This window comes from Cinclus cinclus, chromosome 3, assembly GCF_963662255.1.
Source record: "Cinclus cinclus chromosome 3, bCinCin1.1, whole genome shotgun sequence".
NCBI lineage: Eukaryota > Metazoa > Chordata > Aves > Passeriformes > Cinclidae > Cinclus > Cinclus cinclus.
The window spans coordinates 94,504,692-94,531,413 of record NC_085048.1 but is presented as its reverse complement, the minus strand read 5'-3'; the positions used below and the strand labels follow the sequence as shown (position 1 = coordinate 94,531,413).

At 43.4% G+C, this 26,722-nt stretch overlaps 1 protein-coding gene and 1 non-coding gene across 2 annotated transcripts; one reads left to right on the top strand and one right to left on the bottom strand.

Annotated features, from left to right (window-relative positions):
• The first annotated feature begins 359 nt into the window (after nt 1-359).
• On the top strand, nt 360-14,013 carry HHIPL2 (HHIP like 2). Its single transcript, XM_062489038.1, is given in 12 exon segments — nt 360-743; nt 4,633-5,139; nt 5,141-5,271; nt 6,357-6,485; nt 6,832-6,997; nt 6,999-7,167; nt 8,396-8,522; nt 8,900-9,045; nt 10,486-10,511; nt 10,513-10,568; nt 12,735-12,841; nt 13,637-14,013. Coding segments are annotated over 12 exon segments (2,325 nt in total).
• Nucleotides 14,014-16,341: 2,328 nt separating this feature from the next.
• Nucleotides 16,342-16,414, bottom strand: TRNAT-UGU (transfer RNA threonine (anticodon UGU)). Its single transcript has one exon. It is a non-coding gene; the product is annotated as a tRNA-Thr (tRNA).
• Between the last annotated feature and the right edge of the window lie 10,308 nt (nt 16,415-26,722).

The window sequence follows — 26,722 nt, the reverse complement described above, 5'->3', positions numbered from 1 at the left end:
CAAAAGTTGAGAAAAATGGTAGTTAGGGACTGACAATTGCTAACTTGTGTCTTGTAAAGCTTATTAAGTTCTGTGTATATGTATCTCATCTTATGTTTTTATTATTCATATTGTTGGGTGAAGGATTTCTCAGCCAGTTTAACCTAAAATGTAGGGATTAGATTTGTGAGTGCTTCTAGGGGCAGGAGAAGTGTCCAGAGAGGAGGATCCAGCCCTGTGACATCTGAAATACCAAAGAGGCAGCCTGGAGGGTGTCTCATGCTGCCAAGGAGTAAAGTTGAGAGAGAAAGGAAGAGGGAATGTCAGCAAACCTTAGGGAATGTTGAGCTCCGGGACTGGTGATTAGTAAAACAGAGACAATGAATGACCCATGCTACAAAGAAGTCCATGATTTCTGTACATCTGACCTCAAGAAACCTATGTTGAGGGAAGTGAGTGCTTGGCCACAGGCTGGAAAGAGCAGCAGCAGCTCTGGAGTTTCTTTTCATTGCCCACGTGTGTGTGTTTGCCTCTCCTTGTTGTGCCTGACAGGCACTCTTCTGGGATATCCTCAGTGTTTGGATTATGGGCCTCCTTTCCAGCCCCCTTTGCCCTTGGAATTCTGTTCTGCCTATGAAAACTTTGGCTGCTTTGACCAGGAGAGAGGGAACAGCATTGCAGCAAAATATTGAGACATCACAGATTACGTGGATCCCCAGGCATATAAACTCTGTAGAACACACATCAAAGATACCCTGTGACAGGTAGGGTGGAAAAAAAATACCTGTGTCCTACACTTTGTGTTGGTTTGAGGGTCTGTTGTGGTTCTGACAGCTGTGCTCCTGTGAAAGGAGGCATGGGAGCAGGGGAAGAGTGGACTGGAAGAGGAATGGCACTTAATCCTCAACTGGCATTTTGCAAAGTGCTTTTTGTAAGGTGAATCACTGGAATTTGGGAATATATGGTGGCATTTGCTACCATAAGGATTTATGGAAACATTGCCTGGTAAGGATAATGATTTCCCATAATGAAGGAGAGGATTACAGATCAGTGTTTGCCCTCTGCTTGCAGCTGCAAGGTATTGGATTGCAAATTCTACAGAATCAAATGATAGAGGAATTATAGGCAGAGTGTTTGGATCTCTGGACTGCAGGGAGGATATTTTTTGGTTCTGTTCCTGCTGAGGATGCTCCAAATGCTGTGCTTGTCAAAGTAAAACATAATTTCACAGGCTGTGGTTTCACACAGCTGCTCCAAGGTCCTGAGCCTGCAGTCACAGTGTTTTCATCAGTGCTATCTCCCCACTGTCCACCTGGCTCATGGAAGGTGTGCAGGGAGAAAAAATCAAAGGCACTTTTCTGCCTGAGCTCTTCTGCATCCCTGGCATCAGAGGGCAAGAGCCACCTGCCTTTTTAGTCACTATTAGTCACGCATGCACTCACTGCATGGCAAAACACAAAGCAGCCAAAAGACACACTTGGTCTTTCTAAAACCATACAGAACTCCTGTAGTTAATATTTCCTGAGCTATAAAATGTTATCTGTGCACCAAAATGTTTCCATTCTTTTTGGATGCTGGCAGGATTCTGTCATCTCCTTGGGGTTGGGAGATGCATCTTTTCAGAATCAGGGCTGAAAAAAATAGAAGCTGATTTCTCTGTTGTTTTACAGGTGGTAAAGCAGCAAAAGATACATCATAGATTCTAGCAGAAAAAACTGATGTCGATGTTGTAAGGGTTTTTCTACATGATTCAAGTAGAAAAAACACTATAAAATTACTATTGTTTCTTTGATTTCTCATTCTGCAGGGCATAATGTAATTTTGCATTTGTTCTAAAGTGTATTTGGTAGGAAAAAAAAAAACCCAAACCACACATATTTTTTTTTACAGATTTTCAAAGTTCTAAGCTATTACTCTTTTCCTGTTTTTTAGAGTAAGGTTGCTGTTGGATCTTTAAGGAGGAGTTGTGACCATGATGTGTGTTGCTCTCCCTGGTTAAGTTGGTAACAATCATGAAAATGAGATTGGATTCCCTGGCAGATATTATTTGTCTGCTGAATTACTGAAAAGAGCAAAGATCCACCAAATGGTTTTGCTGCTGAACTCACATGGAAGGGATGGGGTTCCATTCTGCCACCTCCACAGCATCCTCATAGTTTGGAACAAAACAAATTTTAAGAAAGTGGTGTAGGTGCTTATTGATATACCTGAATAGTAGCTGCTCTAATTTAGCAAAGACAGCATTATTTCACATTTCTGGGGGAGATCAGAGCAGTAGCCATGTGTGGTAACAAAGCAGTCAGGTGTTCTTCGGTGCCATAAAACAAGTAAAGCCAGACAACCTTGCTGGTGTAGTAATGAGGGTGTTGCTGAGCGTTACCCAGGGGAAGCTGGGTTTGGCAACTGCAGAAGTTTCACTGGCACTGAGAATATGCCTTGTTTCAGAGGAAGTTGATTTCCTCTTTTTACTTAGGTTGCTGGTCCAGGAGCTGGACTCTGTTCACGCTTATTTGAGCAAAATTAAAAATATTTTCAAAGGTGTTAATGAAGTAATCACTTCGGAAGAGGACTGAGAACAAAAAGACAAGGACGCTCAACTGAAGCTTTGACTTTTGGGGATGGCACTCAGGGCCTGGTGGTGCCCTGCCTCATTCTGGGAAGGCCTTAAACATGGGAAGAATGATGTTGTCAGGAAAATTAATCCACAAACCCAGAGGTCCAAAAAGGAGACAGAAAAGTCCTTTTACTTTATTTGAATAAAGGGAGAGGCCATGGGGCATTGCTCTTGGATCTCTCAGATGTTTGGAGGACGCAGCCTCCTTTTTATCCTGTTTTCCCCAGCCACATTTCCCTCTCTCTTTCCCCATTGGCTGAGGTACTTGAGAGGTGCAGAATCCCAGAACACCTGATACCTAAGATTCCCCTCTAATGTATAACCCTCCCTTTTAATTTTTCTTACAGAATTCCTGTATTTTCCCCATTTTTTTTTCATCATTCAATATCCAATTTCATTTATCAACAAACCTACAGTTTGTTTGTAAAGGCAAATATCTTTTCCCATTCATCAATCAGTGGAATCCTTCCCATTGTTTCTTTTATCTCTCAGTGCTAGTTTTATCTACCAGCAGACCTACAGCTTGTTTGTAAAGACAAATCTGTCATTCCTCTCAGTGTGGTTCTGCCAGCTGAGACTGGGGTCAGATGTAAGGACAGGCCTGGGGGACTTGGCTCCCCTTTGGAAGACTGGAGATTTTTGATTTGGGGAGAGGGAGAGGTTCCTTACAGGTATGCTGTAGAAGCAACAGAAACCAGGTCATTCTGTGCTGCTTTCTGGTAACTAAATGGCAGCAATGAAGAGTGAGAAACCTCCTACAGCATCCAAAAGCTGCAAGGGCTTTATTCCTGATAAGAGATACCTGTTCATAGTATAGCCAAAAGCCCATGGGTTTTGCTGTGAACAAAGAGAACAACTTGCTTGTAAAGTTTGGAATCAGGGTCTGTAGTCTTTGTATTAAATATCCTGGAAAGGCTGCTACTTGCACAAAAAAAAAAAAAAAAAAAAAAAAAAAAAAAAAAAAAAAAAAGTAATGCTTGTATAACTACCCAGATTTTAAAATTATTTCTGTTTAATGAAGCAAACTTGTTTAATGAGGCAGGAAAGTTACTAATGTAGTAGTTCTTTCCTGGACTGTGCATTCTGGATAGACTGTTTTGGGCTGCTGGGCTGAAAACCAGTAAAATCATATTTCTGAAGAATGTAGCTTTTTCTGCTTTGACTTCTGCAACTTTGTGCTGATTAAAATAGGGGTGGGATTCTAATGGAAACATTTTAAGGAAGTTCTGTTTCAGAATGTTTCCAAGATGAGGAATTTAAATTTAGGTACAAATTCAAACGCCACGCTTGATTTTCAGAATTTACCCTACACTTTACATAGCTAAACACCTAAAGGTATTTGAAGGAACATAATTTTAGATCTGTAACACTTGAAAATGTTGCCTGCAGTATTTTTTTCCTGATGATCGCAGGTAGAGTCAATGATATCTACAGGAATTGCATGAGGTGGTATTTACTTATTTGAATCAGTTTCAAATCTCACCTACAGTCTGCTTCAGTAATACTGTGCATGTATCAGATTCATTTAGTCTGTCTATTTAATCAGTGTACATCTTTAGCACCTACAGTTTCTTCTGGCAGTGTTTCACCTGCTTTTTTTAACCTGTGTCCTATTGCCACCATCTGATGATACTCCCTCATTTTTCTTCTGGGGGAAAGCGAGCCCTAGCCTTCTTCTCAATGTCACTTGTGATATTTCCAGAGCTCTGTCAGGTTGTTTCCCTGCTCTGATCACCTCCGCCAGGACTGCTTAGTCCCACCTTACTGAGTGGAGAATCCACAGCCTCCACACTTGTACTTCTGTTGGGAAGAATTTACATGCAACTGACTATGCTTTGATAAAGGAAACTACTAGTGATCTCTAAGTCCATGTTGGCCATATTCTGAGTGATTTTCTACTGCTCCATTTCATAGGAGTAGACTATACTGTCTACATTGATAATTTTTCATTTTATTAACCTGTTTGCTCCTCTTAAGATGTCTCGGCTTCTCCTGGATGAGTGTCCATTGCCACATCTTTAGTTCCCTTTACCTTCTAGGAATGTTCTCCATATGCTGCACATCACTGTGATGCAGAAAACCCACAGACTCCTCTAAGAAGCCCTCCAGGGCTGTGTTTTGACTACTGCTCTGAGTTTCACCTCAACTGCTGATCTGCCACCCTCGTGCTGACTGGCACCAAGCACATCTAGGAGAGCTGTGAGATGAACAGAACCCGCTTCTGCCACCTCCTGCAGCTCCAGGATGAGGATTACTGCTTTTCCCACGTGCTGCAGAACTCAGCCTGGGGCTTGGTGCTGGAGGAGCATGAGAGCTGTGTCCAGCTGTGCCTGGCTGAGGTTGCCAATGGCCTGAGGAACCCGGTGCTGATGGCCCACGCTGCTGACCAGAGCCACCGCACCTTTGTAGCCAAGCAGCTGGGCCTTGTCTGGGTCTGCCTACCTGATGGCAGCTGGCTGGAGGAGCTATTCCTGGATATCCAGAGTATAGTGCTGGCTACCCCATAGCTGGGGGATGAGAGGGGCTTCCTGGGGATGGCTTTCCAGCCCCAAGCACAAGGACAACAGGAAGTTTTATGTCTATTACTCATATATGGCTAAGAACTGAGTGGAAAATATGAGGATCGGTGAATTGAAGGCTTTGGCTGATGCCAACACAGCTGATCCAAGCTTTGAAAGGTAAAGCTCATGTTGTGTGCCATGATGAGAAAGAGTTTGTCTCTGTCCAACCCCCTAAGTCAACACAAGCTGGGGATTGAGAGCAGCCCTGTCAAGAGAGACTTGGGGTTGCTGGATATGATTCAGCAAGGTGAGTTTGCAGCTGAGAAAGCCAAACATGTCCTGGGCAGTATTTGAAGAATTGTGGCCAGTAGGTCAAGGGAAGGGATTCTGTCCCTCAATTCCACTTTCAGGAGGTCCCACCTGCAGTGCTGCATCCAGCTCTGGGGTCCCCGGCACAGGACACATATCTGTTGGAGACTCCAGAGAAGGCCACCTAGATGAACAGAGGGATGAAGGACCTCTCTTATGAGGACAGGCTGAGAGAATTTGGAGTGTTCAGCCTAGGAAAGAGAAGGCTTTGGGGTGGTGACCTGATTGAAGCGTTTCAGAACCTGAAGGGAGCCTACAAGAAAGATGGACAGAGACCATTTACAAGAACTTGAGGTGACAGGACAAGGGGGAAAGGTTTAGATTAGGTATTAGGAAGAGGGTGGTGAGACACTGGCACAGGTTGCCCAGAGAAGCTGTGCATGACCCATCCCTGGAAGTGTTCAAGGCCAGGATAGATGGAACTCTGAGCAACCTGCTCTAGTGGAAGGTGTCCCTGCCCATGGCAGGAGGGTTGGAACTGGATGGTCTTTAAGGTCCCTTTCCAGCCCAAGCCAGTCTATGATCCTATGATCCCTTCCACTGGCAGAAACTGCACATTCCCATTCACCCTGCTTCAGGTGTGTGACTGTTATGAAACTACCAGAGTCAGGTTGGCTCAAGGTCACACAATAAACCAAAATGAATTGAAAAGACTCAGGAATAAGGTTCTTTTCGCTCTCCATCTCATACTCTTGTCTTCTAAAGAGCAGTAACAGCCTTAAATCTATAATGGAATAGACATCTGCCCGACGAGGTTTGTGCTGTAGAAGAGGATGCTTCATTACAGTACAATACACTTACTTTGTCTGTCATGTGTGCACCTGCCCTGTCACCTTCTAAGAAAAAATCTAGTTCTTCCTTATCTGTTTTTTTTTCTTTTAATTCTTTTTAAGGAATCTCCTGGAGCTTGAAGAACCAGCTGCAAATGATAATGGTGGGCAGCTGCTCTTTGTGTATATATTCACAGGGGATGGAAGAAAAACTGGAGACCCTTTTGGAACATTTGGGAATGCTCAGAACAAGTAAGTAGGAGAGCAGGTGAAAGCTTTGAGCTTGTTCACTAAGATACAAGGTTTGGAAAGGAGAAAATGTGGAAGAATAGAGTAAGAGTGCTTCCTGAAAATGCTCATGCATCTGCAAGTCTGTCCAAAGCAGTATTTCAAAAATGAAAATCTGACATGTTGAAAGCCAAGCTGTTTAGAGAAAAGAGAGTTTTCTGGCTTAAGTGGGTTGCAATGCATACCAGCCACTAGTTTATTGCCTTTAGGCAGATAACTTTTCCTTTGAAAATGGGCAAGGAGAAGAAGGGAATTTTTGTGCTTTCAGATGGCTCTCATGCTGTGGTTTCTTTTCCTGCCTTCTCTTTAGGAGCACATTGTTGGGGAAAGTGTTGAGGATGGATGTGGATGGAAGAAGCCCTGATGGAAAGCCTTACCACATCCCTCCTGATAATCCGTTTATGTCTGATCCCAAAGCCCACCTGGAGGTTTATGTCTATGGGGTCAGGAATATGTGGCGCTGTGCAGGGGACAGAGGGGGACCCTATCACAAAAGAGGGAAGAGGGAGGATATTCGGTGAGGATGTCAGGCAGAACAGGTTTGAGGAAATTGACCTCATTTTTAAAGGAGGAGAGCAAAGGTGGGGTTTGAATGCTGTGACACAGCTTTGCCACAATTCTTCCTTGGATAAGGAAAAACTTTATTGTAGGTGATTATTATATATGTATATTTAATGGACTATAGCACTGTTTTTCCAGTGAACCTAAATAATCCAGTGTTGTATATTAAATGGAGTTTGTTTGCTTCTTAAGAGCAGAAATCCCTTCTCCCCAGCCCTACTGTGTTGGTATGAAATGATGCTCTGTTTATCCAGGGAATTCCCTGCCACACACTGCACCAGACAAGGTGTTTAAATTCAAAGCCTGTGTCTTTTGTGGACAGTTTCCCTAGTGAACTCAGGAAGGCAATTGATTTGATTTAAGTAGAAAGTGATACTGTGCTTTCTTCAGAAGCTCTGAGCCATGACTGTGGATAAGGACAGAGGACCAGGCTGCTGCTGAGACCCTGGAACAAACCCTGTGGCAGATACATGTTCTAGCCAGCAAAGTGCTTCAGCAGAATGTCCAAAGGCTCTGGGTGCTGACTGTGGTTATGATGGACAAAGCTCTCTTACTGCCTTTAAAAAACTGAAATTGGTGGTCTTTGTAAAGCTCTTGGCAAAGCATGGTCAAAGAGCTGAGTATTATAATAATGTTCCTTAAGCTGTTGGGTGAAGACACCTGGTCCCAAGGTCATGCAGATGTTCCTGGAACATCTGGATGAGAAGACAAGTGCAGAGTATGTATTACTGACATTAATGCAGGGAAAAATGTGATGTCAAGAATAAAATTCTGTGTAATCTGATAATTCAATATGAGAAAGGGCTGGATTCAATTTTAACATTGCCAGAGGCAGTCTTTATTTTACAAGTCTCATGACATAAAATGGCAAGAGCATGCTCATTCTGTGTTGTGTCAGTACACCCACAAAGATGTTGAGCTCACTTGCAATTTTGATCTTTTTCCCTTCTCTAAAAATGCTGGAATTAGTAAAGATGATCCCTGCTAAAATGATTGGTACAGTCACAAGTAAGATAACACTTGTTGCAGGCTGATTCCCTCCTGCATTGCTTCTTGATGCAGAGAATCTTGATTTTGTGTGTTATGGAAGCTCATCATGACTAAGCCTTAATAAGCAACTACACAGAGAGGTCCTTAAAGCCCTGGGTCTGTTCTGCCCCAGAGTAAGGTGCTGAATTACCACTGAAATTTTCTAAGCACTTTGTTAAACTGTATTGGCCCTTCTAGTAACTTGTACCTGTCAGTGAGCAACTGCTTTTTTGATGCTCTCTGAATGCAAAATTTCTCACTTTGTATTTCTGTCTGTTTGACAGATTACATTCTGCCAATATTTGCATATGGCTGCAGTGTGGGCAAGTCAGTTAGTGAAGGCTTTATCTACAGGGGATGTGAATCACCCAGCTTGAATGGCCTTTATATTTTTGGTGATTTCATAGGTAGGTGAGACTGATTGTTTCCTCTGCAGCTTCCACTCTGTACTCACATTTGCCTTGTCTGGGCACATAAGTATATTGGAGCATCCAAAAATCTTTTGGGCTGGAGTAAATGAGAAACTTGGATATAGACTAAGTTCTGTGTTTGGCTATTACAACAACATTTTTGTTGGAATCTAAACTTCCTCCATTTCAGAATCCTTAGGATAAGTTTGCTTTTGTTCAGGCCTATTTCTCCAAAATCCAGCCAACAGGCACAGTCTTCACTGACTGCTTTTTTTGTTTCAGTAATGACTGCTTTTTTTGTTTCAATAATGCATGATTTTGACAGGAACAAATTTTGATGATGGAGACATAAAACACAGGGTTTTATTTTTCATGTAGTCGACTTACGGCTTTACAGGAAGATGAGAAGACAAATAAATGGAAGAAGCAGGATATCTGCATTGGCAGTACAACAGCTTGTGCCTTCCATGGAATGATCAGTTCCTACATCAAATTCATCATCTCATTTGCTGAGAATGAAGCAGGTAGGTATTGTGCTGGCCACACCTTCAATGCTAACTGTACAGTCTGTTCTCTAATGTAGGGAAAATGTGGAAAATTCTGTGGCTCCTGAGGTGTGCCTGGAGAGCAGGCAGTGCAGCGAGGTTTGTGGCTGGCTCAGCATGGCCAGTGGGGTTGTTCTGTGGCTCAGGGAGGTCTCCTGCCCTATGAGGCAGTTGCAGATCAGGTTGATGGAGAGCTTGGGAGACAGAACCTCATGTGAAACACTCCTTTTGTTACTGCTTTTTTCTGTTCTTTCACTAATCAAAAGACCATATCAATGCAGTTCACTTTTTCATTGTACCACCTCATCCTTACTTGAGTTCTTAGAGCTTCTCTGAATTTCTCCTGCGTCCCTAGTATAAATTCCTCAGTCTTATTCAAAACAACATCACGTCACACTGTGGATTATAGACCAGGACTTTATTTAGGGATCACAAAAGCCACTCATTTCAAAATTTAGTGTAAAGGCCTCATGGAGTACTACAATGGTCACAAGGACCAGATCTCTCATCAAAGTGGAAGTACCAAAGAACACTTTTCACTTTTCTACAGCCTCCTGACAGAGCTGTGTAATACAAAAAGCAGTTGCAAGGTTTTGGAGAGCATGGTTGTGCTTTAGTACTTCACCATTCAGCAGAGAAGAGATTTGCTTGCCATGAAAAGATCCTAGATTGTCTGCCTAGCATATGCTTTCAGAGCTGCATGAAGATGCAGGCTTTGCTGTGAAATGTGTACAGTTTTTAACTGTTCTAACATGTGAAGCCAATGAATGTTAAATGTCTCTTCTAGTGGCCTTTTAGAAACCGACATGGGGTTATGTAGTTCAAAAGACAACAACATCTTTGCCTCTTGTAAGATACTCTAATTTCCCTTTTCTTCTATTGGTTTAGTGGGTGCTGAAGGGAAGGCACAAGGAACATTTGTCTTCAACAGCTACCAGACAGAAATGAGAAGCTTCCGTCTCCCACAGATTAGCCAATGTAGCTCTTGCTGATTTTTTTTTCCTTTTTGGTATGACTCTGAAATGGAAAATATATTTATTGTATGGTCTTGCCCTCTATTTGTAGTTTCTGGCTGCTTCTTTGGTACAAATAAGTTTAAAAAAAATATGTATTTATATGGAGGAAAGCAACCTTTTGGAGAGCCAGAGAGGTGAGGTAATGAAAGAGAGCTGCTGGTTCTGTGTGGAACTCTGCTGCAGCCAGGAAGTCATTTGGTGTTTCTGGGAGCCCACCTGCACGGGGCAGGATGAGAACAAAGCCATTTCTTGACCATAAGGCATAGCTGAGGGGGTAACTGAAGGGGTTTCCTTTTCTGACCACATGGATTACTGAAAAGTCGGGAAAGAGGGAAAAGGAGAACTGGGATCCAGCTTGGGCACATGAATATAAGACCAGTTTTATTTTTTCACTTCAGTTTAGGGGAACTGTATTTTATGTCTGCTTGTTAATCCCAGTGCCTGTGTACTACATGGATCACTCTACAAGCTCATTGATCCTGAAAGGTTTGTAATTAAAGATGGATTCCCATGCCAAATTCTTCTACAATCACCATACACTCTCTAACTATCACAGTAAAAGAATGCCAAGTACTACTGATACACACAGTATCACTGACATCTGCATCCTTGGGTTGTTTACACACACAAGTCCTTGGGTTTTGTTTACACACTGCACCTCTGGTGCAACTTTACTAAGTTTGAGTGAATTTGTTTCTCACTCATCTTATCTGTGCACAGAGAAATAGGAAATAGAGTTCAAACTCCCTGAAGATCTGGGAGAGTTAAGGATTAAAAGAAAGTTCCCTTCATTGCATATCTGAATTACAGCAAAACAACGTTTTAAAAATGACAGTCTGTATCCTTTAGGGTTGTTACATCAAATGTCTGTGATGTATTTTAATATAAATAAAAAATAACTGGCACTCCACAGTTTTCTTCACAAAAATGAGAGAAACCTGGTGATTCATGCAGTGTTCAAATAATAACTGGTGCCTGAACCTGAGTTTTTCCAAGCAAAATGTTTTTCCCCATTAAATAGTTATCCCTGCTAAAGTCTATTTTTACAACAATAAGCACACTTACGTAATTTTTTTGCCTCCCTAGCTTTTGGATTTTGCTAAAAAACATTAAAGTCGTTTCAAATCACTCTGTAAAGCAGATACAGCACAAATGTGGTTGTGCTGTTGCAGAGACCATGGACACTAGCAAAATGAAGAAAACAAGTTATGTTTTCCTGAGGATTTAAATCCAAAACTAGGTATTTAAGGTGTGTACCAAGGTGATGGGAACAGAACTTGAATCTTTTACTGCTTGGGGAGATTTTTGCCTTTAACAGCTTATCACATGTCAGGAAATTATTAACTGTGGAGGACCAGGGACTTAATCCCATGGCTCTTAGAAATGTTTTCCTGCATTTTCCGGTTCCCCTTGTTTGCCTTAGCCCGGATGGGGCTGTGTCAGCTCTGCCCTGGTGTCTGTTCGTAGTTTGCAGGTGTGCCCTGGCTGTGCAGAGCTCTTTGGAGTCTGGGAAGGCTCTGGAGCACAGTCCTGACATCTCCAGCTCCTGGGGTGACTCTGGTCTCTTCATGAGCCTTTTTCCTTTGCATTTTGCTGCTGTTTATAGGATTTTTCCTGGGGATAGCTGGCTTCTCTGCTGGGCACAGTCCCAGGCAGTGAATCCAGCATTCCCTGTGTGTCCTGCCCGCATGGCAGAAATGCGCTAACATGGACAGCAAGCCATACAAACTCCCGCTTCCAAAACATTGCCAGGGCCACTATCATGTGCCTGATGGCAACTCAAACTTCCCGAGGAACTTGCCAGGAAAGCTGACGGAGGCAGTGCCTTTTGTCCCTACTTTGTCTTGCCTCTCCAGCAGTACTCTTGGAGACAGCAGGGTGGCACCAAATTCCTTCCGTCCTGAGCAGAGAGAAAACGAGTTAGAATGAAATTTTAAAATCAGAGAGATGGAGGAGAAAAAAACCCACTACCCACCAGAAATCCATACGAGCAATGCCTACAACCCTACTTTAGCAACCTTTAAAAAAAAATTGAAATGGTGCAGAGGAAGAACTTGGCTCTTGCCAGTGTCTGAAGGAGAATGTCAATCGCAAGAAAATGTGATGCCTTAGGTCATACTTTGCTTTGCTTGGTGCTGCAAGGCATACCAAATTGGTAGAACCTGTTCTTATTTGTCCTACAGCAGTTCCCTTGGTGGGTAGAGAACACAGGTGCGTTGCGTTTCTTTGTACCTCTCTTCCTGTCACTTAACGTGCAACATCTTTACCTCAGGGATAATGTGTTTGGTTGGTTTTTGTTTCGGTGCTTTTGTACTGTGGGAAGTTATCGGGGAACAGCAGGAGAGGAACACAGACACATTTCTTTGCAGTTGTGTCTCCCTCCCTCCCTCCCTGCCTTCTGTGCCTGTTCATTTCCTTTCCCACCCCTCTTGCTGCAGCCCTGTTGTATCCAATGAACATCCCGGTGAAGGTCACATTCACCAGCTGCTGTTGGGACAGGGATTTTATGGCTTGCCAGCCCTGTGTCAGCCTCTTGAATTCCACCTGTGCTGCACTCCAGGTGCCTAAAGTGCTTTCATGCCTCTTCCACCAGAGGCAAATGAGAAGAGGGAATTAGTGGGTGCCTGTGGAATAAATAAACTTCCGTAACAGTCGCTCAGATGTCTGCATCTGGCTTTGTTTTCCACCAGGGAAGTGTAAATACAAGGCTATTCCAGTGAAAACAAAGAGCAAGCTGATACCCTTTGTTCCACGTGCAAGTAAGTTGTCAGGCTTTGATTTTAAAGAGAAGCAAAACATATACATAAATTTACAGGCATATGATTGAAACCTTCAGCAGTCTTAGCAACTAAAGCACTGAGCAATCCTGAAATTTGGTCATAACATTTAATGTGTGCTTCTACTTTATTTATTTATTTATGTAATGCATGATGTCTACTTGATGCTGTGCCTTTACCCAACCCCAGTCCCTGATTCATATTTTTTTCCTAAGTTTTGCTAAGTAATAGTATAAATGGGCATCATAACTGATGACTTTGATTCAGGCATTGGATGAGGTCTGGGAAATTCTGAGGGCCTGTCCCTTGGTTCTGAGACAAGTTTCTTGAATCAAATAATCCCTTCTCTGTACATCTTCCTTTTTCCAAGCTGTCTACTGTCTTAAAGTCCCATGCAGCTGGGGCAGGAGTTACAGCTTGAGTAGAAACTGGTGTTTAGCAAGTCAATATTATCTTGTCTGGGATTTCCAGATATTAGTGTATTATGAACAATTTATATTTTTAAATCTGCTAGAGAAGTGTGCAAACTTTCATCACATTCTGTCTGGAAGTTTTCCTTAAATACATTCATAATTTCTAAAATAAATAATTTTATTTCCAAGAAAAACACACATCTTTTGGTGGAAGAAGAAAGTTTTATAGTGCACATTTCTTCTTTCATAATTTCAGCTGTTTTTCTTGACTACAGCTCTGATAAGTGTTTCTACCAGTCATATCTCTGAATTAGCCTTTTGTGTCAAAGCAGGAATGCTGAACCATGTTAATTACTTTCCTCAGAGACTGTCCTTGAACTGCTAAACGAAACTTCAACAACCATGCCTCCAAAAACATCAACTACCCTCGCTGCAGCCACCCTAAGAGTTCTTCCTAAGAATGCAAAAAAGACCCCATCCACCAAAATAAAAGCATCAACAGTGAAAACAGCTCCATCTGGTAAAGAGAGACAGAGAGTCAAAGCTGAGGGAAAGAGAAAAATAATCTTTTCCTCAAAGGGGAAAGATGATTTGACACAACTCCAGAACTGCACCAGCACCACCTTTGCCAAAAAAAAGAAGAGCTCCCACCTAGCCAGAATCAATGAGGTTCTTCCAAAGAAAGTAGCACTAACTAAGGGAAAAGTGGAGCAGGAAGAAGCAGCTTTTGAAGCTCAGTGATGTCCCAGAAGAAGCAAGTAGCCTATAAAACGGTGAAACAAAAGTGCTGAAAGTGACCAAATAAAAGAGATTTTGACTGACTTGTTATGGAGTGCTCCCAGGTGCGCACTCCATAATTAATTATTAATGGCAGTGTTAGCAGTCTCTACATCTGTTCTGTTAAACATATTAAACTGTAACAGTACCAGCTTCCAAATCCTGCTGTGATGTCCTTTTCTGACATAGGTGGTTATGAGAACCTGTGATGGACATTCTCTGGTAAGATTTGGCTGTGTATGACTGTCTAATAAATCCAAGTGCCTTTAAATTTCAGAACTTCAGTATTCTATTGAAGAATATGGAACAGACATGTCAATTACCTCACTTTTTTTTTTAATGTCCTTTAGCTGAAATGCAGGAAAAAGTGTGTTTCAATAGTAGGGGTCTTTCAGACAATGAAATTAGATTTTTTTTTTTTTTTGAAGGAGGACCACTAAGATGCTCAGAGGCCTGAAGCACATCTCTTATGAGAAAATTTGGGTTGTTCAGCCTGGAAAAGAGAAGGCTCCATGGAAACCTTATAGCAGTCTTTTAGTCCCTGAAAGAGGTCCACAAGAAAGCTGGAGATGGACATTTTACAAGGGGAGGCATTGACAGGATAAGGGGGACTGGCAGAGGGGAGGTTTAGATTAAATATTAGTGTCCTGGATTAGGGCAAATTTGTGAGGAAACCTCTGAATGGGGTCCCTTTAGGAAACAGATTTAAGCAGTCTGTCCCTCAACTGGTTTGAGGAAAAAAATAATTTCTTGGATAGAAGTGAAAAAAAAAAAAAGTTTATTTAACAGGCAAAGCTCTTCCCAGCACAAAAATGAACAATACTAAACAGCAAAACCTCTTGTCGCTCTGAAGAGATGACACATTTAGAAGAGTCCCTTCCATGGGTTTCAGCCCCTGCTCACTCAGGCTGTTCTCAGTCCTTCTGGCGCTGGGAAATGTCACAGCCCAGGTGAGGCCTGATGGGACATAGATGTGAGCTCCCGGTGCTCTTCTGGGTTTTCAGTCCAGGGCAGGTTTGAACAATTCCAGGAAAAAGGAAAGAAAATCCACAGTCCAAGGAACTTTGCCTCAGCTAGCCAGAAAAAATCTAACCAAGAGCAAAGGAGAGCTCTCTCCCGCTGTCCACTACAGACAGCACAGTCTGTGTGAAGGATGCGGGGGAGCAAGTGCAGTCTCTGATAACAAACTCTGTGTCTCTTTTCTCTCTTTACTCCTGGAACCAGTTTTAAAGCTGTAGAACTCAATATTCAACACTAATGGAACAGATGATTGGGGATAGAAGCATCATAAAGTCACCTCAAGACGTTCCAGCCCTTATTCCCATATCGTCAGCTTACTACATCTAAAATATATTCTAATTCTATAAACACATACATTATCTATCTATACAGTATACAGTATATACAGACAATAACAGTGACATCCAATAGTAATATTTACATATGGTTCTCACCCAACAATCAGATCTCCATGCGGTACACATCGTGTTGCTTCATGTTTCTTCATTATTCACCATCTGCAACCTGGTCCCTGAGCAAAGACAATCCCATGAACGGATTTGTCTGTAATTGAAGCAGAATTGATTCCAACTGTGCTCCCTAACAAACCTCTGGCATGCACCACTGGGACTTCATTCTTCAGTATGAGGGCAGTAGGCACTGGCACAGGTTGCCCAGAGAAGCCGTGGATGTCCCATCCTTGGAGGTGTTCAAAGCCAGGTTGGATCAGGCTCTGAGCACACTGCTCTAGTGGAAGGTGTCCCAGCCCACAGCATGGGCTTGGAACGTGATGATCTTTAAAGTCCCTTCCAGCCCAAGTTATTCTATGAATATTTTTTCAGGGTACGGATCACCTGGAGCTTCCATAGGGTCCAGTAAGGGCTGAAAACATCCAGCAAATCTGAAACACCAACGCGATCACAGCACCAGAAGCCAAACAACCCCCCCACCAAAACCCCGCGTTAGAGCTGAGCCATGGGCTGGAGACATCCCGCGACTCCAGACACCACGCGGTGGAAGCGCCGCTGTGACAACCCGCGACGTTTAGATCCTGGGAAACGATTTATTTGGGAAGCGGAGCCAGGACCGCCCCTGCGCTCCAGCCCCCGGAGGCGGCCGAGCCCATGACGCGTCTGCAGCTCCTGCGCTGCGCTCGTCTCCCACCGCCGCCCTCTGCAGGCGCCGGGCCGGGATGCAAAAGGCGGCGACCCCCGGCGCCCGCTCTTCCCGGAACCCCCGGCTCAGTCAGGGGGAAAACAGTAACAGAAACCCGCAGGGGGGAAAAAACTCAATAGGCCCCAGCGAGGATCGAACTCGCGACCCCTGGTTTACAAGACCAGTGCTCTAACCACTGAGCTATGGAGCCTCCTATCAGTTCTGCCCCTGCCGAGGCCTTCTGTCCCTGCTCCTGCGCTGCCGCGGGGTCCGCGCCTTCCTCCCGGGCCGTGCCAGCCCCTGGGGCCGCCTGTGGGCACCGTCCTGCGGCACCCCCGGGGCTGAGCTGGGCCTCTGGAGGTCCTGCATGAGAACAGAAAGCTGCCCTTGGCGGAGGAGGGAGTCCTGCTCCCGGGCCGCCGCCGCGGCGCTGCCTGAGGGCGATGGGGGAATCTCCCCGCCGGAGTGAGGGAGCGGCCGGGCCTGCCGCGGGTTGAGGGCGTGGGAAGGGCCTCGGAGCGGAGAGTTTCGGGGGCATGGGGGAGGATTGCTCCCGGGAGCGATTCCCGCTTCCCCCGGGCTGTGAGGGAGGGAGCAGCCGCTGTCTGAGTCAAGATTTCGGGAGGTAAGGCTGCACAACACCCGGCTTCGTGCGGAGTGGGGAGAGAGTCCTCAAGGGGTGATAGCTCAGTGCTGCAACTCTCCTCAGCTTTTGGGAAATCACCGATGCACAAAAACTGGCTTAGCTCTCGCAGATAAACCACATGTCTCGTTTGACTGGGCTATTAACCCAACAGCAAGACAGGACGGTGTGGAGACTTTATTTATTGTTTTTTACCGTGGAAGTTTGATGGCATTTAAGGATTTTTTTTTTTTCGTTAAAGAACCAGTCTGTCGCATGCTCCATGAAATCTTAGGTGAGGGTAACAAGGTGAGCTGTGCAGAGGAAGTGGAGAGACACGGCTGTGGAGTAATAAATCTGAGCAGATCTGCCATACACCACAGTCATGTTCTGGAATAGCAGACATGATTTGCTGGGTGTAATCCTCAAGCTGTGTGTGACCAAAAGTAAAGCTCCTTGAAACAAGAATAGACAGAAAAACTGCATTAAGGAGCTAAAGACCTTTCATCCATCCCACAGTCCACAAATCATGAACTAGGTCAACTTCCTCTTCCTCTTTTTTTTTTTTTCCCCCTTTAGTTTTATTTCACCTTCTCTTTAAATGGATATGTTCTCTGTGGACAAACTAGATCAGTTCTGGTGAACTCTGTCTTCTTGTTTATGTAAGACACTAAAATTACTTGGAAATATCTGCTTTTGACCTCTAACGTGTCAGCTGACAAATTCATGAAGTTTCACATTTCTTGGATGCTTTTCCCCCCCTTTCCTTTGAAGATAGCGACTCTTTAGAGGGACTACAGCTCTTCCAAAGAGGTCTAAAATGTCTGTAGTGAGCGTTCTGCTATGCCTCAGGGAACTGAAGTATAAGCATAGATTTTTTTAAATAACCTTCAAGTAGGCAAGAACAGAACTGTCTTACACTTTCTGTGCTGTAAGACAAGCCTACCTTCATCAGCCTAACACAGCTGAGCAGCAGGGTAAGATGTATTCTGAGAGCAGAACAGTGTTGAATTAAGTTTTCTGTGATAACATGGCTACCTGCCACTATTGGGCTTTTAAACTTAGGTGCAAATCTGTAACTGTTGTGATTGCCTTGCTTCTAGATGCCTTTTGATGCTGAGAGCTCCCTGCAAGGTGGGCTGTGCTTCAAGATCTGTGTCAGAGAGTGTTTCTTAGTCAGCCAGCCTGGGTGGGATTCAGGAGGTGTGGTGGTGGCACCATGCTATCAGTAAGCCCCTTGATTTCTCTTTGTAATGGAAATGAGGAAATGAGACACTTCTGGGATGTAATTCATCTCACCTGAAGGTAAACATCTGAGTCATGGTCTAGAGGTGCCTGCTCCTCAGCTGGCTGTGAAGGGAGTTGAGGCAGCCTTCACAGCGACTTCCCCAGCCTCTGTTATAAATGGCAATTTAGTGGAAATACCGCAGCAGGTTATTTCTTCTGATTTTTAAGATCTCATTCTAGCTCTTGTTTTCTATCCAATGTTTCAAAGACAAGTGAATCATTCCTGTGGAATATGAAGCAGAATGATTTTTCTAAGGATAGATTGGATCAAAACTGCAGAGCCACATCTACAGGAGACTCTACGAGTCTTTCTGCGGCTAGCACCGCACAGATGTGGGAATTAAGCACTTAGGCGATAAAATGCCTGTCTAGTTTGCTGTTCATGACTGTTGAAAACCACTAGGTGGCACCTAAGGACTGCATCAAAAGATTATAAAAAATTCTTTTACAAATGCTGAAAAGCGTGATTTTTTTTACCACACAGGTTTTTAAGAAAGATCTGTAGGACGACTGATCTTTAAAGGTGTACCAGACATCTACAGATGCACATTTGTATATGCTCTTTAAACCTTCTCTAGTCCCAGACCATGCATAAAGCTAGAAAATAGGGTGGTTAGTGTAAGAATTGGTGTGATCTTGCAGAGTCTGGACCAAAGCTGTCATTAAAATGTGATTTATTTATTCCTGGTTAGCTCCCTGACTGTCCCTAACAGTCCCACTGGACAAGTCAGTGTTTAACCCTGTGTGAAGCTGGTGTCAGCCCACAGATATCACCTGTGCTGCCGTGAGTTTTTGCCCATCTTGTTAAGTACAGTGAGTTAATCCCAAGCATATTCCATGATCTTACTGCCATATCTTGCATTCAGGGGAAACTAAAGGCATGACTCTTCAGACAGCTGGTCCAAGGAAATTCATGGAAATCCCTGGAAATTCTCTTACACTACTGTATTCCCTTTCCCAAACTCCTTTGCCTGGATTACCACCCAGTTCCTTTCTCGATTCAGTTTCACTGGTGTTTCACAGGGCTTGGTTCTTTGCTGCACAAAGCAGCTTTGGGCTATGGTAGTATGAAATAAATAGCAGCCAGTGTTTCCTCTGCAGGCCTGGTGTGTCTCCTAACAGGTTGTCAGGCTTGCCCCTCTTTGTCCTCCACACATCTGGGTCTGTGTCTTGAGGGAAGGTTGGTGCACCTGGGATTATCTCAGCAGAGGTACAGATCAGCAAAACTGGCACACTTACTTTTCCTTGTTAACCTCTGGGAGAAAGGAATTGCACCTCAACTTCAGTCTTGCGAAATGGGACATTCTGTGGGTTTTAATTTTTTCACAGGTTTAGCACTGTTGGTTTTCTTTCTTAAAGAAACTGTAGTAACCTAAAGGTGTGTGAGTTTAATGTAATTCATTTTAGCTGGCGGGTTCTGGTGGATTACTTTGTCTTGTGCAAATACAAGGTGGGGGGGGGGGGGGGGGGGGTTTGGAGTAAAATACTACCAAAATCAGGAAACACTTCATCCTGATTTTGGGTGGTTTTTGGAAGCAGTCCTTGAGGTATTTTAGGCATGTAATGATCACAATATTTGGTTGAAGCCTGCCTTGTCATCTGAATCTGAACCTTTCCAAGTTCTGTTTGACTGAGATGTGCCTCAGCAAGTGTCATGTGGATTTGCAGTTTTGACCCAATCAAGCCTTAGAAAAAGCACTGTTTTTTACATTATACAGGTATGATCCACTTGTCTTTGAAACATTGGATACAAAGCATGAGTTAGGACGAGACAAAAAAACCCAGAAGAAATAACTTGCTCTGGTATTTCCACTAACAATTACCATGTATAACAGAGGCTGGGGCAGTTGCTGTGAAGGCTCTTTCCAGGTTTTAGCTTGTGCATTGCTTGCACCCCTACTCCAGAGCAGCATGCACGATCCTGGTGTGCACCCTTCCTCTTCCCTGAAACTGCTTTCCATGGGAAAGAAGTTCAAACACACAACAGATACAGTGCCCTTTCAAAAGCAGCATGGCAGGCTTGATACTCGTGTTTTGGACAAACATTCACACACACAAAAAAAAATGCATATCCAAAAAAATAAAAATCTCGCCTTTTTAACAGCATTTTTGTGTTGCTTTGAAGAGAGAATTTGAATTTCTGTGGAAATTCAGTCTGTTTTGCTCCTCTGAAAGGTGACAGAGCACACAAGGGAAATGTAAAGACAATCAGAATCCCCTCATCTCTATTTGCTCGTAGTTCTGTTCACGTACTGGGTGTCCATTCATGGGGGTCCTGTTGTGTCCATTGCTCATATTTGAGTATCAGTAGTTTTCTGTGGAGAAATCACTATTCCCAAGTCTTATTCCAGAGTAACAGTTCTCTCTCTGCCTCATTGTGCTCTCCTGTTGTGTTTTTATTTAATGCCAGGGATCCAAGCAGAAGAAATGTTGTCTTCAAATACTTTATGATTTGATCTTCCTGAAACTGGAAAAGAGTAATTGAATTTTCTTTGCTTCAGGGTTATTTCTCTGATCCAGACCAGATTTGAAGCTATTTATTGTAACAACTTCACACACCATATCCAGTGGCACTTAGCTGCCACACTGCACCCAGTGGTGGAGGTGACAAAGCCATCTATTACAGGCAAAAGGGTCTGGAAAGTCTGATGGGAAGCAGCTTAAGATAAAATAAAAATATAAATAACTCAGCAAAGTAGTGAAAAAGCAATGTCTATTTTATTGTAGTTTTAGAAAAAGAAAATTCTGTATTTGAAATAGAAAGATGCATAGTTTTTAGATTTAAAGGGGAGGAACAAAGCAGAAAATAGCTGACCCGGAGCCATGCATGTGTTGGTCAGTCTGTCACTAGACATGTATTTATGTCTGACTATTACATGTATATACCCATGTAAACGTGTTTGTGCTGTTGGGCAGAGTGTAAACAGTGCTTTCCCTCTCTGGAGATGACAGCCTGAAGGTCTCTGCTCAGTTGTTGGTTTCCAAAAAGTGTTGTAATGTGAGGGCCGTCCCTGAGGCTGTAAATCCTCTCAGATTTGTCTAAAGTCACTTTGCAGATTTCAGGGTTACTTGGGAAAGGGGCTGGCAACTGGTGTGGTTACATGAACCCCCTTTCAAGAGAAAACCAGACTAAAAATGTACTGATCACATTTCCCAAGGAAGATTTTAAATTGTTTTGAAATACAGATGATTCAGGAATGTGTGAGGCAGAGGAACCAGGAGTATCCCTATCCTTACTCCAGTATGGATTCTGCTACTTAACTCTGTGCCCTCCCTCACATCCTCCCAAAGGGATGGTAAGGTGTTTTTTGGTAGCACAAATGCAAAGTCTTACTATCATCAGTGTTAAAACAGACTTGGGATATTTCAGGTGGGCAGTAATGGAATAAAAGAGTAGCAACAGGATGGTTCAAAATAAGACTTTTTGGGGTGGCTTCTCCCAAGGAGCTGTAAAGTTCTAGGTACAGCTCCTTTTGCAGCTCAGTGCGTGGTAGGAAAATGCCTGTGTTCCAGCATGGTCAGCACTGCTAAGGATGGGAAGCTGTTGTCTCAGCCATGGCCTGTTTGGAAGGACTGGGATATTTGGCTCCACTGAGGATGCAGCCACCTAGGCAAGACACAAATATGTGGGTCTGCTCTGGGCTTCATTTATTGGGAAAGGCAAAATAAAAAACCTGTCACAACTATATAGGCACCTTCTTCAAGTGCTCACATTCCCTTTCCTGTGAAACAGGAGTTTCACAGGAAACATCTAAGTCCCAAAGACAGACTTCCCCTATGCTAATCAAGGAAGAAATTTGGCTTTGTTCTGAAGCTCTCTTAAGGTTGACGGATGCATGCATAATAAATATCACATAAACTGTGAAAAGCCAACTGTTGCTTAAGTGCTGGACATGATAACTGGAGCCAGGTGATTTGTGAAAAAGCAAATGAGCTGAAAATGTGGTTTTGTTCCCAGCTCTGTTCCTAATTTTGCCATATGGTTGCTGCTAGAGACAGCAGTTTGTGGGTGAGAGTTATACATGTGTCTGTGTAATACTCTTCTCTCCTGTGCAGCCAATTCAGAATATCCTGCCCCATTTCCAAGTGCCTGGGAAGAGCCGTGCCCTGAGCTGCAGGCATTCAGAGAGCTGCCCTCACCACCCTGCGATGGGCAGCTGGAGATGTGACCAAGACCAGGTGTTTAATCCCCCTGGTAGGGTTGGTGGCCCCTGGACACCAAATGGGAATGGGAATTTACAGCTTCCCTTCTCTGTTTTTTGGGTTAAGCTGGACGGGCTTGCAGGCCCTGTCTCCACACAGGCCTGTCAGTGGTTCTGTGGACAAGATTTGTTGTTCAGCAACTCCACTCTTCTCTCCCAGGAGAACACATTCATCTTCCTGCTTACCAGGCTGGATCAACATGTGCCACAGAACACACTGCATAGAAAAATGTGATTCTGCTCCCAGCCTTATCCTAGTAATTGGTAGAAGCCACTCATCCCAAGGTTGCTTCTGTGAAGCTTTTCTGAACCAGTTTGGAAAGGTTTTGGAGGCCAGCTTTTGAGTATCCTCTTTGATACTATTTCCAGTAGCCGCCCATTGAGCATGGAAAATATCACCTCCTTGCATTTTAGGCAGTGTTACTGTTTCAAAGTATGGTTTTGAAGTATTGTCAGTTTTTCAAATTGGTAGCTGAGTGTTTCCAAGTCCTTTCCTTGCTTCTGAAGAACCAAATTTTCTGCAGGCCCTTGAACATCCTTTTTTCTGAGTAACCTTGGACCCACAGTTCAGCTTTGTGATTGGGTTTATGTCTCTTTTGCCATTTTTCTGGTTTTGATTGGTTTGGAAATCCTGATGGTATAGCCTTCCTGAGGGTACTGTCTGTTTTCTGAGACTTTCCCCAGTTTAACACATCATGCAGTGCTGAAAATGAATGGGAAGAGAATGAATAAAAATATTTTGATTCTTGAGGATTTGAATTAAGCTTTGTGTAAAGCTGTTGGTTTGAGGTTTGTCTCTGCTAAATTAGCTCACTACATAGTAGGGCACTTCTGTCTATCACTGAGGTCCCAGCTAGACAGTGCAGTCTCAGGCAGGTGATCCCACATCCTTTAGTGCAGGCATCCAGTCTGCACTCTAATGGCTTTGACAAATCCTCTCAAGCAGAATTGTCAAGCTGACTCCATGATCTAATGTGCCCAAAAGCGTTAAAAGCTCCACTGGGAATCTCAGAGGGGACTGATGTGATTAGATCACATCTGCATGGGGGAATAAACTTGTTCTTGAGTGTAATTCATAAATTGGAATGTTGGACTGCTGTTATCAAACTCCAAGGGAGCCTCTCAGTAGGGCATCAGTATCAGCAGCTGCTCTTCATACATGACAGGTCTGTTTCAAAGCTTATACATGCCCGACAATCCTTCTCCTAACTGAACTTTAATTGCAGGATGTCTCAACCTGCCAGAGGGTAAAGAAGGGAGCTTAAGCATTTTAATTCACTTAGGTGACTGATCCATTAACGCTCCTAGAGGAGCTTGTCCTGATCTACTTTGCCATTATGTGAGTGTCCTACCTAGAGAGGGCCCAGCTCTGGTGACCTTTCTACTGGTGCAACCCTACCGAAAAAAACTTGGTGAAAATTGCACTTACCTTTTGCCTAATCGTGGCTGTTCGTTTGGTGGAAGCAATTCCAGCAGTGGGATAAATCAGGCCACTGGTGGATTATTGCTTTTCTGTAAAAAGAACCCCAAAAACCAACTAATTAACTTTGCATTTAGTTTTACAGTTAAAGCAGAGTTGCTTCAAGGTTGAAACCACTAGTGCCCATTAATATGCTTCAGGAGATTATGCCTGGGAAATTTCTTTTTCAGAGAGTTTTGGAAAATAGAAATGTTCATATCTTCAAGTAAACAAGAAGTGATCCATTCCTATTTATGGTAAATGAATAAGTACATATGAAGGATAAACACTAAAAAAAGACATGCTTTTAAAGACTGACTCAGCTATTGTAGTTTTATAGAACAAGTGAATGAAACTTGTTTGGATTCTTCCCAGAATAAATACACACACTTTTAGAGTTCTCAGGAGAATAGAAGAAGAAGAAGAAGTAGTAATGCAGAAGCACTGGTTTAATATCCAGTCCACCAGCTAGTTTTGCACTAGTGTGAAGTGCATGTAGTCAGTCTTGAACCATTCTTATGGCTCACATACATGTTTAACATTTTGAGTCCTTGGACATGTCTATAAAACAAGAATTGAGAGACCCACATAACATTTAGTGCTCAAAGTTGAGAAGGAAAGGCAAAGAAGTGTGGGTTTGCTGGTACCCAGCCCCTTAGACATATCCTTGGGCTAAGAGTTCTCTGTGAAAAACAGTTCTTGATATATACTGTGGCATGTCTGGAAAACAGATAGTAATAAATACATCATTTTATGTGGAAGATGGATAATTCAGTGCCTAAGAACGTGAACTGGAGAATAAATCAATGCAAAGAGACTTTCTGTTCTTTGGTATTCATTTCTCCTTTTTCTTTCCCCAGTGAACGTTCCTCAGCAGTCCCAGAAAAAGGATGTTTTTACAAATACCTTGCTGAAATACTCAGACCTTGCTGTGTTTCCTCATGAGAATTGAGAGGTGCAGAGCGGAAGGTGCCTCGTCGCAGCTCATGTTTAAGGCAGCAAGTAGCAGCTCAAGGTGATTTCAAGACTAAGTTGTTGCTTGTAGCAGGACAAATGGTCACTTCTAAATCACTCTGGCATGCTTAGTGAGAAGTAAAGCACAGTGCTGTCTCTTCTGAACTCCTGAATTTACTGTGATAATTGTACAACATGAATCTCAGTTTAAGCTAATCTCCAGTTGCCTCTTCCATTTTCATTTTACTCCTGCTTGCCCCGCAATGACTCCCTTTAGACTACTAGTTCTATAAATCTTTGTCACAAAGGGTCACTGGGCTGGGGAGAAGAGAGAAAAATCTGTGAACAAAGGGAAGTCTACTATGTTTTCTCCACTAGATGCTGTGCCAGAGGTAGGTTTGCCTGTTCCAGCCTGATTTAGCTAGTGCAGATGTCACTGCTAAATGCATAAACTAAATACAGTCTAGTAGGGGTTTGTAATTAGTTTGTTTACATAAGCACTTACAGGAGCGGTTTGGTTCAGCTAGAGCTGATCAATCAAACTTCAGCTGAAGAAACCCCAGAGAGACTCTTTCCACCTGACCTGCTGGGAGACAGATTTGAAAATATTGATAACACCAGCAGCTATTGGCTGCTGCCATGTGTTTAATGTCCTTCATGCATGTCTGGGCAAAACAGGGAGAGACTGTTTTTTTCAGTTTAGTTGTAATGCTGCTTCTTTTACAAATGCACCTTTGCCAAGAGAAAAAAACAACTGAAAGTCTAATAAAATTGAAGATTATGTAGATGAAAGTGTCAGGGTCTTGGGCCCTGACCACAGCATTGTTTTAGCTGAATTGGCAGAGCCTGAAAACCTTTGTCTCATACTTCTGGCCTAGGGTTGCTCCTTTAAATGCCTTCTCCGAGCTCATTTTCCCATTTTAGCATCCCTCTAGTGGTGTGACTGAAGGAAGCTCAAGCCTGTGTTCTCTTGAAGTGTTGCTTGGTAAAGGAGCAGGAGTGAGCCTGATACTCATCCTGTGGATCAGCCAAGCTGGAGTGACATGAAGATGTTTCTGGTGCGTGGTACCCAAATAGAGCCTCGAGGTGGGAGCAGAGTTTTCAAGAGTTTGTGTTCCATATCTACCTCTTTGGTTTTACTTGTGCTGATGGGCACTGCCAGGAGCAAGAAGTCCTGGGTTCGTGGTATCACTCCTCACCAGTGGAAGGCAAACAAGGCATTGTCCTTGAGGAAGCTTCTTCCTTAAGTGCTCCTTATGCTTGGATGTAGCTGTCAGACTTTGTATGATCACTTGGTGTGACAGTGGCTGCCTTGCAGATCCCTGTGGGTGTACTCTACATTCTGGCTGCCCTTGACAGGCACAGGTGAAGGTACTTTGTCCTCTTGACACCATGACAGGTTGAGCTTCACAAAGCTCTTCTGGCTGACTGTGAGTTCAGCTGGTCCCCGTTAGAGACAGAGCTGTGGTACATCCAGTTGTTGTACTTCGTGGAGGATGAACCATTTACATGAGTTGCATAGCAAGTCAGAGAAGTGAAGGACATGGAGTTTCCTGCCTCTAGGAGCAAGTTGTGTACGCTGTAAAGCCCAGATCTTGCCTTCTACCATGCTGATCTATGCTAGATGACAGCCTGAGCCTACAACCATCTAAACCAATGATTTTAATTTGAGCTGTGTAATTCAGAACTGGACATGCTTTTGAGGTGTTTACATTTCAGACTGCTTATGCTTAACATCTCTTTTGTCTGTCATAGTTGCTGCTGGATGGAAAAATCATTCGTTTGTGGGGTGCTATTTAGTGAAAATAATTTTTTATGTCTGAATTTATAAACTGTGATCAGTGCCAATAAAGAAAGCTGTAGGTCATCCCATTACCAAAATCTTCATCAAGTGTTCCCCTCTGGTTTTCATTTTCACCTTAGAAGCAGGGAGAAGAAAGTGAGAACTTTTCAGAGCTCTAATCTGCAACTGTCCAATGAAATTATGAGATTTTA